At 39.8% G+C, this 12,457-nt stretch overlaps 1 protein-coding gene across 1 annotated transcript; it reads left to right on the forward strand.

Moving 5' to 3' along the window:
* Positions 1–2,711: 2,711 nt before the first annotated feature.
* Positions 2,712–10,118, forward strand: FGG (fibrinogen gamma chain; the record flags this gene model as incomplete). The annotated part of the gene is made up of 9 exons (XM_084245230.1): positions 2,712–2,789; positions 2,902–2,946; positions 3,143–3,326; positions 3,438–3,531; positions 5,309–5,439; positions 5,738–5,871; positions 6,778–6,962; positions 8,332–8,609; positions 9,916–10,118. 9 exons carry the CDS (start codon positions 2,712–2,714, stop codon positions 10,116–10,118), a joined length of 1,332 nt encoding a protein of 443 aa, XP_084101356.1.
* Positions 10,119–12,457: the final 2,339 nt, after the last annotated feature.

The following is a 12,457-nucleotide window of genomic DNA, read 5'->3' on the forward strand; positions in this document are numbered from 1 at the left end:
GAACTTGTCTGCAGAGCTTAGGTTTGGGTGTTGGAGGGAGGAGAATCATGAAACAGCACCGACATCTAAACCTACACCTGAAGATGTGCAGGGTTTTGACAGCCAGAGATGCAGCGGCATGAATGAAGTCAGAAGGCGCTGCATGAAAAAGCAAAATACAATCTGACAAATAGCACTGTGTGGTGCTGGGTAGGGAGATGTAACTCGGTGGAATGTGGTTCTAGTCGAAGGTCTGGGAAATAGAATCACGAATGAACTAGTAGCAAAGGTAGAAAGAGACATTTATTGTGTTTACACCCACTGCAATGGGAGACAGTCACTGAAGGCCTTTGAGCAGATGACAGTCAAAATCAGAGCTCCCTGCCAGGAAGAGGATCCGTCAGCAGTGTGACGTGTGACTGGGAGCAGGACGAACCACAGTGCAGCGAGGGAGATCGGTTAGCACGCTGTCCAGACAAGAAGTCAAGAGTGGAAATAGAAAGAAGGAATAAAATAGAAGCGAGTGTGAAAACTGCTTGACAATAAAACTTTGGCAACTGATTAGATGCATTGAGAAGGAGTGTGAAGAGGGATGAGATTTGGCTGGTGGATGGTGGTGACAGTGGTGATAACTGGCAGTCAGAAAGGGAAACTATTAAGGAGAAAAGAAAAGGCAATGAATCTGGTCTAGATGTATTTATAATAAGTATTATTTATTGAATAGAAACATTCATCTTTGTTTTGAGTCAACATATATATATTCCTTTGGCAAGATATAGGAGTAAAGATTAAAAGTTTGGCATTTCACTCAGTCTGCATGTATTTCTCTTCTAAATATATTTAATCAGAGTTTGCAGTAAACTTGGTTTCAGAAGAGGAAAGAAAGGATAAGAAAATATAAGGGTGTTGATATAGTTAGTTATAGTGTACAATTTTAAATTATCAATAGGAGATGATGAGGAACATGCTTCTTGACTTAGGATGGCATCCTGTAAACCTATACGTTGAAAACACCCTAAGTCACATTGCATTTCTTTTCTTTTTGTGTAAAAAAAGATTTATTTATTTATTCATACAAGAACTGGGGTACAGGCCAGATGGGCAGGAGGGTGAGAAGATTCATCAGAGACAGAGCAGGGAACAGAACAGGCAGACTGACAAAATACACTGCTGAGGGGAGCAGCGGGCGAGACAGGAGAGGTCTGCCACACCATATGGGACCCTCGCCAGCCGGCTGGGATCTAACTGGGGCTGCAGAAACTGCAGACAGCTTCACAGTGCTGTGCCCGCTGCCTGCGCCACCAGGGGAGGCCCAACACATTGCATTTCTTGCACCTAACCTACCGAACAGCATAGCTTAGCTCAGCCTGCCTCACATGTGCTCAGAACACTGACAATAGCCTGCAGTGGGGCAATTATCTTGAATTTCATTTCAGATGGGCATTTTGTGAACTTGCTAGGGGGCTGAAATATAACATTCAAACAAATGCCGGCCCACTCTGCAGCATTAGCTGTTTACCCTGGTGATGGCGGGGCTGGGTGGGAGCCGGGGCTCCACTGCCTCTGTCCAGCTTCACCGGAGAACATCAAACTGAGTATCACTAGCCGGAGAAAAAAATCAGAAGTCAAATTTCTAAGTATAATTTCCTCTGAATGTGTTTCACATTCACACCACCCTAAACTCGATTCATCATAAATCAAACCATTGACAACCATCGGTACATGGAAGCCCAAATGAAAGTTCCTCCCTAATGTCTTCTTCGGCTCTGTTTTATCCACTATGATATAGGCCCATGTGTGCTGGGTGAATTTTCCTGGCCCCTGTCTCCAGGAACCAGACTTTCCTCTGAGGGAATTAAGTGGAATCTCCAGGGCCACGAAGTAGGCCTACTGCCCCTGTCTGTCGAATGGAGTGGGAGGCCTGGCAGTCTTGCCCATGAAGGGAGCCTCACTTTCCAATGCTTGCTGGGTTTGGACTTCTAGTGTGACTTGAATGTCGTGTGTCTACGTGGTGACACTCAGCGATGAACACTGTCACTTATCTAACCTTACAAAGCAGTGTTACTTGTATTAATAAAGAAAAGTTGGCTGCAAACGGAGAGTCTATGAACATGGTTAACACAAAGGGCCAGAAGGTATTTCTAGGGATGCTCCTGGGGGAATTCTGACAAACTGGAACATGATGCCAGCCCAAGGCTCCTCCTGTCACAGCAACAGGTTAAAAATAATCGTGTTATCGCCGCCCTGGGCTAAGACAGGACTTGCTGTGACTTGGGTTAGGGCCTCGGTCTCCACCTTCCGGCTGGTGAGGGGGGCGGGGGGCTTGTTCTGGTCGAGGTCAGGTCTCCTTGTTTGTTGTCTCAACCATGTACGGGAAGCGATTGCATCACGCAGCTTCCCAGCCTCCCACCCTCCTCTTAGCCATGGCTAATGCTTCACCAGCCTTTGCAGAGCAGTTGGCTTCAGAGGTGACAGGGAGGAGCTGGGCCAGAAAGGGAGGAGCATCAGCCTGTGCCAAATCTGGGAACCTGACTGAGCACAGGTTGGGAGCCCGGAGCAGGGAAACGAGACAGACGGGAAGGACATCCCCCATCCTCCTGGAGAGAAGGTCCCGTGATCTGCTCCAGCCCCTGGCAACCCGGGCCATCCCGGGAGCTTACATAAAGGGACAAGTGGAGGCTGAGAGGCACAGAGCTGACACAGCTGGGCTCGGACCCCAGGCGCCCCACATCATGAGCTGGTCCTCGAGCCCCCGGAATTTAATTCTCTCCTTCTGCGCTCTTTTGTCGTTCTCGTCAACATGCCTGGGAGTAAGTGTGCTCTTCACAAAACGTATTTGTTAGAAATGGAAAGCTGGAAAAAGGAAAAAAATAGATGATAAATGAATGAAATGAATGAATTGTCTGTATTTTTCTCTTCTAGTATATTGCCACCAGGGACAATTGCTGCATCTTAGATGAAAGATTTGTAAGTCAATTTTATGTTTCATGCTGTGGTTGAGTTGGAGAGGGCCAGGGGCATAGAAGGAATTGGTTCATGAATGTCATTGGACATTTCAAGCTTTTTTTTTTTTTTACATTGTCTATATTTTACCTATATTTATTAATAGATTTTAATGTGAATTTTAATCAAGATTTTTAATGATCTATTGCTATGTTTTCAGGGTAGTTATTGCCCAACTACCTGTGGAATTGCAGATTTCCTGTCTACTTACCAAACCACTGTAGACAGGGACCTGCAGTCTCTGGAAGACATCTTAAATCAAGCTGAAAACAGAACATCAGAAGCCAAAGAACTGGTGAAAGCAATTCAAGTCAGCTATCTTCCCAAGGACTCAGCAAAGCCAAGTGAGATACGAAATACTATTGACTAAGAACATGATTTGCTAAGTTCCTTTGTGGTGATTCTTGTGTTTCTATTGGCCTAAGTCTTTTTATGTCTCTGATCCCACATTACAGATAGGGTAGAGCTTGCCACTAGGGAGTCCAAGAAAATGATGGAAGAAATTATAAAATATGAAGCACTGATTTCAACCCATGAAACAAGTATTCGGTGAGCTTTTATGTTCTAATGTATTCTCCAAGGTGGTTTAGTTCTTAGTATTCCAAGCTTTGGTGGAGGCAATCTTTTTATTCCTTCCACTTAAAATAGCCAACAGGTACTATACCTGACCACTGTAAACACAGTGGAGAAAGGAGTTTTTAGTGCAGTATGAATTGGAATGGGGTAGAAATGCCTTTAATAATCATGTGGGAAAAAGTGGTCCCAAATGTTTTCAGATGTTGTCATGCTTTGTTTATCAAAATCTTCTCCCCCAATCCCCATTTGTCTTATACCATAAATTCAAACTGATAGGAATCTGAAGATAAAAATTTGAAAGGTGTTGAAAATAAAATTCTCTTTTATAAGCCTGTCAACACATTGGTGCTGAGGAATTAGCAAGCAGGGGCATAGGAAGGATCTTGGCTACAAAAATAAATTATATTGAAGGTAGACAAGAGACTCTGAGAACACTAAGTGTAACAAACATTGCAGAGCTACTTATGGATCATGATACACTGAACCTGCAGTTGGGGGTTTTCAAGCATTTTCTTGACTAACAACAACCAGAGACTCATAAACTTTCTGATAAGACAGTTTTAGTTTCTTCCTCAATCTTTCCCCCCCCCCAAGCTGTTCTCAAAACAGCAAAAGATATCAAGATAAATGGTGGTTGGGGAGAAGTGGTTCAGGAGCAATTTCTCCTTTTTCTGGTATTAGAGGATCGTTATTATTGTGGTGATATATTATCATTTGCATATGAATGCCCATCATTGATTTGATGAGACCATAATGCCGAAATGTTTTAAGGTATAGTAGAGGAAAAAAGTGGTCTAATAGTCTGTCTACACTCCTTTCCTTCAAAGAAAGACACAACTCTACACTACATAAGAGGTTATCACACATGTTCACACAGATAGTGTAAACAGAGGGTTTACTTTGTAAAAATGAAGTTGGGAGATATAAAGAAATATTAACAAGAATTGATGGAAAATCCGTGTCCTAAGATTAAGATGGAACCAAATTTTTGTTTCAGCCTTTGTAAATTTCTTCTGCTTCTAATAAATAGATTTTATAATACAAAAGATATAACTATTTATTGTAGGTAGTTTTCTATCATTTCTGAATATTTACAAGAAACCCTATGGGAAACAGCAAAAGCAGGGTTTTTATTTCTTCCAGGCTTTTTCGGAGTTATGTAAGTGGAATCTTTAAAAAGGAAGGGAAAGTCTCTGTTGTTATAGTGTATATAAAGTAATACCCCAGATACTTTTCCCAGATAAAGTGAAGTTCATACATAGATGCTCAGTAGATGGGTGAGTGAAGAGAAATAGTGCTTCAACAGCTGTGAGTTCTTGACAGAGCCCTTTCTTCCTTAAGAATATTCTGTCCCCAAAATATTGGGTGTTCCCATTATCCGGACTCATTGCTCTGGTAGGTCATTATTGACTGCACCTGATACAGAAAGTGAACTTCAGAACAACTGTTTAGAATGACCTTGTTCATGACAAAGACTGTTACTTGTATTCAGAGTTGAGACTATAAATCCCATTCTAGGTGAAAATATTCAGGTCAAAATTATGTTCCTGTTTTAATTAGTTTTTCCAAATGTTCTTTTCCAAAAAGCTTAAGATTTTAGTTCACTTCTATTGAGTGATAGAAATGTTTAATGCTTCCGAGAATAGAGTAATTTATTAGGAGATGGTTCTCAAGAAAATAAGGTAGTGTTTTAAATACAAAATTACTCCTTTGAAAGGATTACTCTCTTACCTTCTTCTTCTCCTTCTAGATATCTGCAAGACATATATAATTCAAATAATCAAAAGCTCATTACCCTGAATCAGAGGGTAGCCCAGCTTGAAGCAAAGTGTCAGGAGCCTTGCAAAGATACTGTGGATATACAAAGTACCACCGGGAAAGGTACGTGACAGGCTGACTTTGGGATAATGTTCCTCAAAGAAAATATATAAAAATTGAAGGTGATTGTATGTGTTGGAATGTACGGTACTTACTTGGAAAGCAGCTAGCCACTAAATCTAAAAAGCCCAGTTGCTTGGATTTTTCTGGAGTAGCTAAAAATAGTTTGAAAGAGATGATAATGTAAGAAGTAAAAACGTACTTCTTGGGAAATAGTTTGCAACATGTTGAAAATTCATTTTCAAAGCCAGTACAATCTTAGTTGGATTTCAAGCCACAATAACAATTTCTTCTTTTTCAGATTGTCAAGACATTGCCAATAAGGGAGCCAAAGTGAGTGGGCTCTACTTTATCAAACCTCTGAAAGCAACGCAGCAGTTTTTGGTCTACTGTGAAATCGATGGATCTGGAAATGGATGGACAGTGCTCCAGAAGGTATTCCCCTCCCCCACCTTGCCGTGTGTATTTAACAAACACACCGTTGTTCCTGCCAACACCACATGCTTTGCAAAGCATCTTGTGAACATTAACTCAAATAACCCTCACAACTGTCCTATGAGGTCGGCACCATTAGTACCCCTATTTACAGAGGAGGAAACTTACGCACAAGAGGTTAAGTAACTTGCCCGAAGTGACATAACAAGTAACAGAGGTAGGATTTGAACCAGATCTTGTTTCAGAGTCTGCGCTTTGACTCTGTACTATGCTGGCATGCTGATTTAGATTCAGGATAGCTCAGAGTCGCAGAGTGACCAATAACTAGAAGGGGGCTTTTTCAGCAGCTAGATCAAGACTCCCCAGCACAAGAAGATGAAGTCCCTAGAGGATGCAGTTGGGAGGATCCAGCATAAGAACCCTGTGTTGCCTCTGTGAGTCCCTGGCACCTCTGAAGCTCCAGGCTCCATTAATTTGTTTTCCTTTCACCATGGTTAACTACTCCTGCAGGGGGGCGCCAGAGGACAAACATGACCGAAGCACTGGCTGGTAGATATGGTTGAGCAATGGGTTGACATTTTCTCCATTAGAAAAGAAGGCAGCCTCAGCTGGATTTATGAATTCCTATAGGCATTTTTGTAAACTGCCACTGATTTAAAATTTACCATGTTCCAGGCACTCTTTTAAGTATTTCTCTGATATTCTCTTTTGTCATCCCCACAACAACCCTAGAAGTAAACATAATTACTCTATTTGCCAGACAAGGAAACTGAGGCACTTGCCCAAGGGCAGTTAGTAGATGATAGAGTTATACCTTTCATATTTTCAACAGGTGTTTATATTTTTTTTTCTTTTCGTGCACTGATTATTTGCTCTCTCCCTTTGCCTATTCAATTGCATAATTAGAGGCTGGATGGCAGTGAGGATTTCAAGAAGAATTGGATTCAATATAAAGAAGGATTTGGACATCTGTCTCCTACTGGCACCACTGAATTTTGGCTGGGAAATGAGAAGATTCACTTGATTAGCACACAGTCTGCCATCCCATATGCATTGAGAGTGCAGCTGGAGGACTGGAATGGGAGAACCAGGTACTCTTTAGAAAAGGCTTCTAATCTAACAGAGACACTCTGGAACACATACCTTCCAACTCCCACTAGAACAATGGCAGAGGCAGCCTGACAAAGGCAGAGAACACATCCAGCCATTATCTGCAGAAATCAATCCAATTCTTAAACCATCCAAAGAGGTTTATTCAGCATGGCTATTAGTGTGTTGGTATAATCTATTGTACATACCCTGAAACCATAAGAATAATAACCAATATTTACTGAGTGTTTAATGTGTGCAGAAATTGAATTGAATTGAATACAATTTAATCCAAGTAACTATTTCATAAGGCAGGAACTATTATTAATCGCATTTTACAGATAAATCTTCACATGAGCACATTGCTGGCATATGATAAAGATTTGCCTTAAATTTTGCCTCTGTACCTTGTTCTCTTGGTTGCAAAATGAATCCAAACGCTTCAGATTTCCTGGTGCTTTAATGATCAGTCAGGTCCATGTCTGTCTACAAATCAAATCAGCTAGCTCCTTGGGTAAGGGAGATCCCTCTCTATGCTCAGAGCTATCTGTGGGCTTTGAGCTTTTGACACCTAACTAAAATTCACAAGACTACCCAACCCTCTTGTTAAGTCTATGAGAAAATAAAATATAGTCTATCTCCAAATTGGTATTTTTATTTTTTAATTTTTTACCCAGAAATACCCTCTGTAGTTGGCAGAAATTGTAAAAACACCTCCCGTTTCCCAAAGATGGAAATTGGGGAAGAAGATATATTTTCTGGAAATCTCTATTCCAGCAACAAGGCCCATTGTTCCATGCATGCCATAAAATGTTGGCCTTCATTCATAATTTTTCTTCTGGAGGAGACCCTCTCTCTGATACTATGGCACAGGTTTTGTAGGTCACACGGGAACCACTTCTTTTATGATGGCCTTTTTTTTGCCACTACTACATATCCCTGGAAAAAACAGCCCCTTTGAGACATCAGCCTCCAGCTGATATGAGTGGCTAATTGAGCTATTGGACCTCCTTCAACTATGCTGCATTAATTAAATAAAAATGGCAAATATGAAATTAGTCAAATTCATCCAAACATCTTGATTTCAATATCAAGATTTTATAGACAAAGAGCCCTCAAGTGGGTGAAATTTTCAGTTTTCACTGGGATGCTCTAAAGACCACTGAATGCATCTGGTTGGTAGTTATGGGCTCAGAAATGGCTCAGACCTTTCATTACTGCTTGTCAGATTGGTAGATAACATTATCTGATGAGCATATTTTGTGTGTAAGATTAAGATTAAAAAAATTCCAAACAACTGTTTTATGGAAGAGGGAACTTCTGAGGCCGCTACTAAGCTTAGGACATGAATCCCTGTTCTCTTCTTCCTAGCACTGCCGACTACGCCATGTTCCAGGTGGGACCCGAAGCTGACAAATACCGCCTGAAATACACCTACTTCATTGGTGGAGATGCTGGAGATGCCTTTGATGGCTTTGATTTTGGTGATGATCCTAGTGACAAATTTTTCACATCCCACAATGGCATGCAATTCAGTACGTGGGACAATGACAATGATAAGTTTGAGGGCAACTGTGCTGAACAGGATGGATCTGGTTGGTGGATGAACAAATGTCATGCTGGCCACCTCAACGGAGTTTATTACCCAGGTATGGCTTTCCTCCTTGGCATCTGAATTAGTATACAGTCTACATTTTGATAAAAGGTAACAAATAGATATGAGAAAATGAGAGATAATTAGTAAAAATATATTGGGAGCTTATTATATAACTGGCTCATTCTAAGCTTATACAAGTTGGTCCTTCTAGAAAACAGGTATCTGTTGCAAAATACCCAGTGGTTTGTCATTGTGCCTGGAATTATCACCCTCAGGTCTACAGTATCTCCTCCAGACCTAACATGTATTTAGTCGGGACAGATGAACATTGCCATATTTCTGCTTAGGAACACGTTATCCTGCTCAGATTCCCATGAGTCTGAGTGATCAGGTGATTGGAGGAATGGACTAAAGAGCAGGACGTGTTGGTAAGGGAAAACCTCCATAGGAGCTTGAGAGGAGTCCAGCCTGAGGAGTGTGACACTTATTTGACAACAAGGGAGGATTTGCTCTATGGCAAAAGTAGTTCTAAACACTTGTTTTACTTAAGACACTGTTGTTACTATGCAACAGTTATAATGGGGAAGCTCTAAGATGCAAAAAAGACTCCTTTAGACAAGCAATCTTATCAATAGCTCCTGGGGCAACGTTCTTGCCAATAGATTGCCTGGAATCCTCTTTTAAAAAACTATTTAAATTTACCTTTCGGTTTCCACAACATTTTTAAAGGAAACCTAACTTATCCTTGCAGCTACAAACCATATAATTCGAAGAAACTCTCAGGGAAGGTGCTTGATCCATATACCCAGGGCAGCCATGTTGCATGTCTGTGGTTTAGTCAGTATTATACTCCCTCAGTAACTTCTGCAGCGCTGAAGATCTGGTTTCCTCAGCGAAGGAGAAAGCAAATCAACCTAATATCCACTTTATAATGCAGATATAAAACAACATTCCAAGACTGCTTGGAGAGTCCCTCATGCTCATTGATTTACAGATAACCTGAGACCATGTGATCAGAAGTTGTACTTTTAACATGCTAGAATAAAGATGGTCTATAGTATCTGAGTCTAGGAATGTTCAGCTTAGAGATTAATTGGGGTTTGTACACTGGGAACAGTGAATAAATTATGTATGATAAGTGATAGGATGTATATAGATGTGATCAGCAAGCTCCATATACATGTAAGGCGCCATTTAATAATTTATTTCAATTGTAAATCAAGCTGTTTAGATGATATTTTCAGGCAGCAGTTAACACAAATTGAAGTAATGATAGGTTTAATAATCATTCTTTATAGACTTTTCCTGAGGTAAGAAAAATTAAAAGCAATGATATGACCATCTACAATTTGTTTTAGGTGGCACTTATTCAAAATCTTCTACTACTAATGGTTATGATAATGGAATTATTTGGGCCACTTGGAAGTCCCGGTGGTATTCCATGAAGAAAACCACCATGAAGATAATTCCATTCAACAGACTCTCCATAGGAGACGGACAGCAGCACCATCTTGGGGGAGCCAAACAGGTTGATCACCATGTAGACATAGAATATGAGTAAATCATTTACCCTGAAAATTGTTCATTCTATTAACCCACACACTATAGAAACTTTTCTGAAAGTTTCTTCTCATTTAGTTATATTTATTCATTTCATGTCTTTTATAAAGGATATTGCCCCTTAATTGAAAATTAAAACTCACTATGGATGGTATTCCCAAACTACTGACCTCCAGTTACTTAAAATTTATTTGATGAAATTACATTTTAGCTTATATCCTAGATATACAATAAAATTGCCATATTTTGTGTTTTAATGATCACATGCCATTTTGCATCGATAATTTAAATTTTTAAAAAAATATTTTAGTATAGACTAATACTATAGAAGTAAATACTTGTGTTTAAATACCTAAGTCTTTTTTCATATTACCCCCAAATCGTTCATATTTAATTTTTCTTTTCAAATGGAGAGAATTACTTTTTTTTAATATATTTTTTGTTTTGGTCATAGGCTGGAGACGTTTAAAACACCATTTCAAAAGTGATTTACTTTTTTTAGAGGACTTTATCTGAACAAAGATAATATTTTTCCTATGGGACAATGGACTTGCAAAGCCTCACTTCATTTTAGAGTAAAAAGAACCTATGTTGAAAACTCCACTAACAGTTTTATACTGGTGATAATTTATCTACGTGCCATTTCAATAAACGTGTGTTTCCTAAGACAAGTTACATGGTACCTTTTCTTAAACATTAAAAGCCATCACTTTCCTTCACTTTAGTAATGATGTTGGACAATGACTTCTCACCTGAGACTAAGCATTACACCTGACTCCCGGGGCATTTCAAAGGAAATAGAAATCATGGGTTTAGCCTTCCAAAGGATATAAGACAAATACAGGAAAATGCAGTGACCCAAAGTGACAAAATTTTATATTAAACACAAACACAAGTCACAGTCATAAAACTAAAGGTCATGTTACCCAAAGTTCTGCTGAAGACATCAGACCCTTTGGTCATATCCTAGCAAAACCTTCTAGCTGCAGAATTCTGTGGCCAGATGTGGACAGGCTGAGAAGATTACCACTCAGGGCAAAGCTTTGGGAAGCAACCTGCACGGTTGTCACCAGAGATCACGAGGTGAGCAGAATGAAGCCATTTCTTCATTCTGAAATCAGAGAGACTGAGTCTTCAGTAGCCAGGAATAAGGGATCATCAACTCTCTGTAAGGAACAGATAAATCTATATAAACTGGCATAAGGTTGACTGTATGAAGTGAATGATTAATTTTATGAGGGTGGATCTGTTTGATCTGAAGTTCTGGGCTTTTACTTTGGATTCTCTCCACAATTTCTTTCCTAATTCTCTCACCTCCTTGTTCTCATGAGTACTATTTAAAAATATCTTATTGAGGAGATAGAAAGAGAAAATCAGCTTCGAGATACACGAGAAAATACATATGAGATTTTGGGCAATAGAAACAGATTCATCGTCTGCAGTACTAGTGCATATGCATGTAGCCAGACACAAGCAAACATTCTCTGGGTGCATTCACTGCACTAGCCACCATGTTGGATGTTGGAGAAAAAACACATCATATCCATCTCCCGAAACTTTCCGTCAGTCCTGAAGTTCCAAAAGACCAGTGACTCATGCTCCAGTCTTCCACCATCCCCTTTTCTCATATAATTAAGCCTGTCAGAATTATGGAGACAGATTATTTTTCTTCACAGTTGAAATCATAGCAAACTATTATTCAACATTTTACTGGGAAAAAAAAAAAACAAAAAACAAAACAAAAAAAACCCCGAAAACGAAAAAACAAAACCGCTCATGTCCTCATACCAACCGCCCACCACCAAGGCACCCACAGCCCTCTGCCATAGTCCACTGTGCTCCCTCCCTCTGTGTTTCCCCTTCTGCCCCTTGTAACTGCTGGTCCATACACAGTTTTCTAGGTTTGTTACTGGTTTGGCTTTATCTGATGCTTTGTTTTGTTTCTCTATATTCCACATATAAGTCAAATAATTTTAGATCTTGTAAAGATATGTCATCTATACTTAAATTTCTTCATTTCCCACTCACTTTCAACCCATGACACATCTGAAAGCAATTTTTAAAGTGTAACTTACTAAATATAAGAAGAATTGAAAAAAAGCCTCAGCACTTCAGAGGAATAATAATGTATTATATTTAGCTGTTGGCTTGTAATGATCCACATGTGAAACCTATATAATGTTATAATGCAATGTTGCCTCAATAAAAATATTTTTAATATAAAAAAAACATTGATAGTTGCCCAATGAATGATCACTCCTGCTTGTTGAGCAAAGTACTCTGCCCTGTAGTTGCACGAACAGAAGTCATGGTATCAGTACATTTGCACAAGTACCTTCC

Source organism: Talpa europaea, assembly GCF_964194135.1.
Source record: "Talpa europaea genome assembly, chromosome: 10".
NCBI lineage: Eukaryota > Metazoa > Chordata > Mammalia > Eulipotyphla > Talpidae > Talpa > Talpa europaea.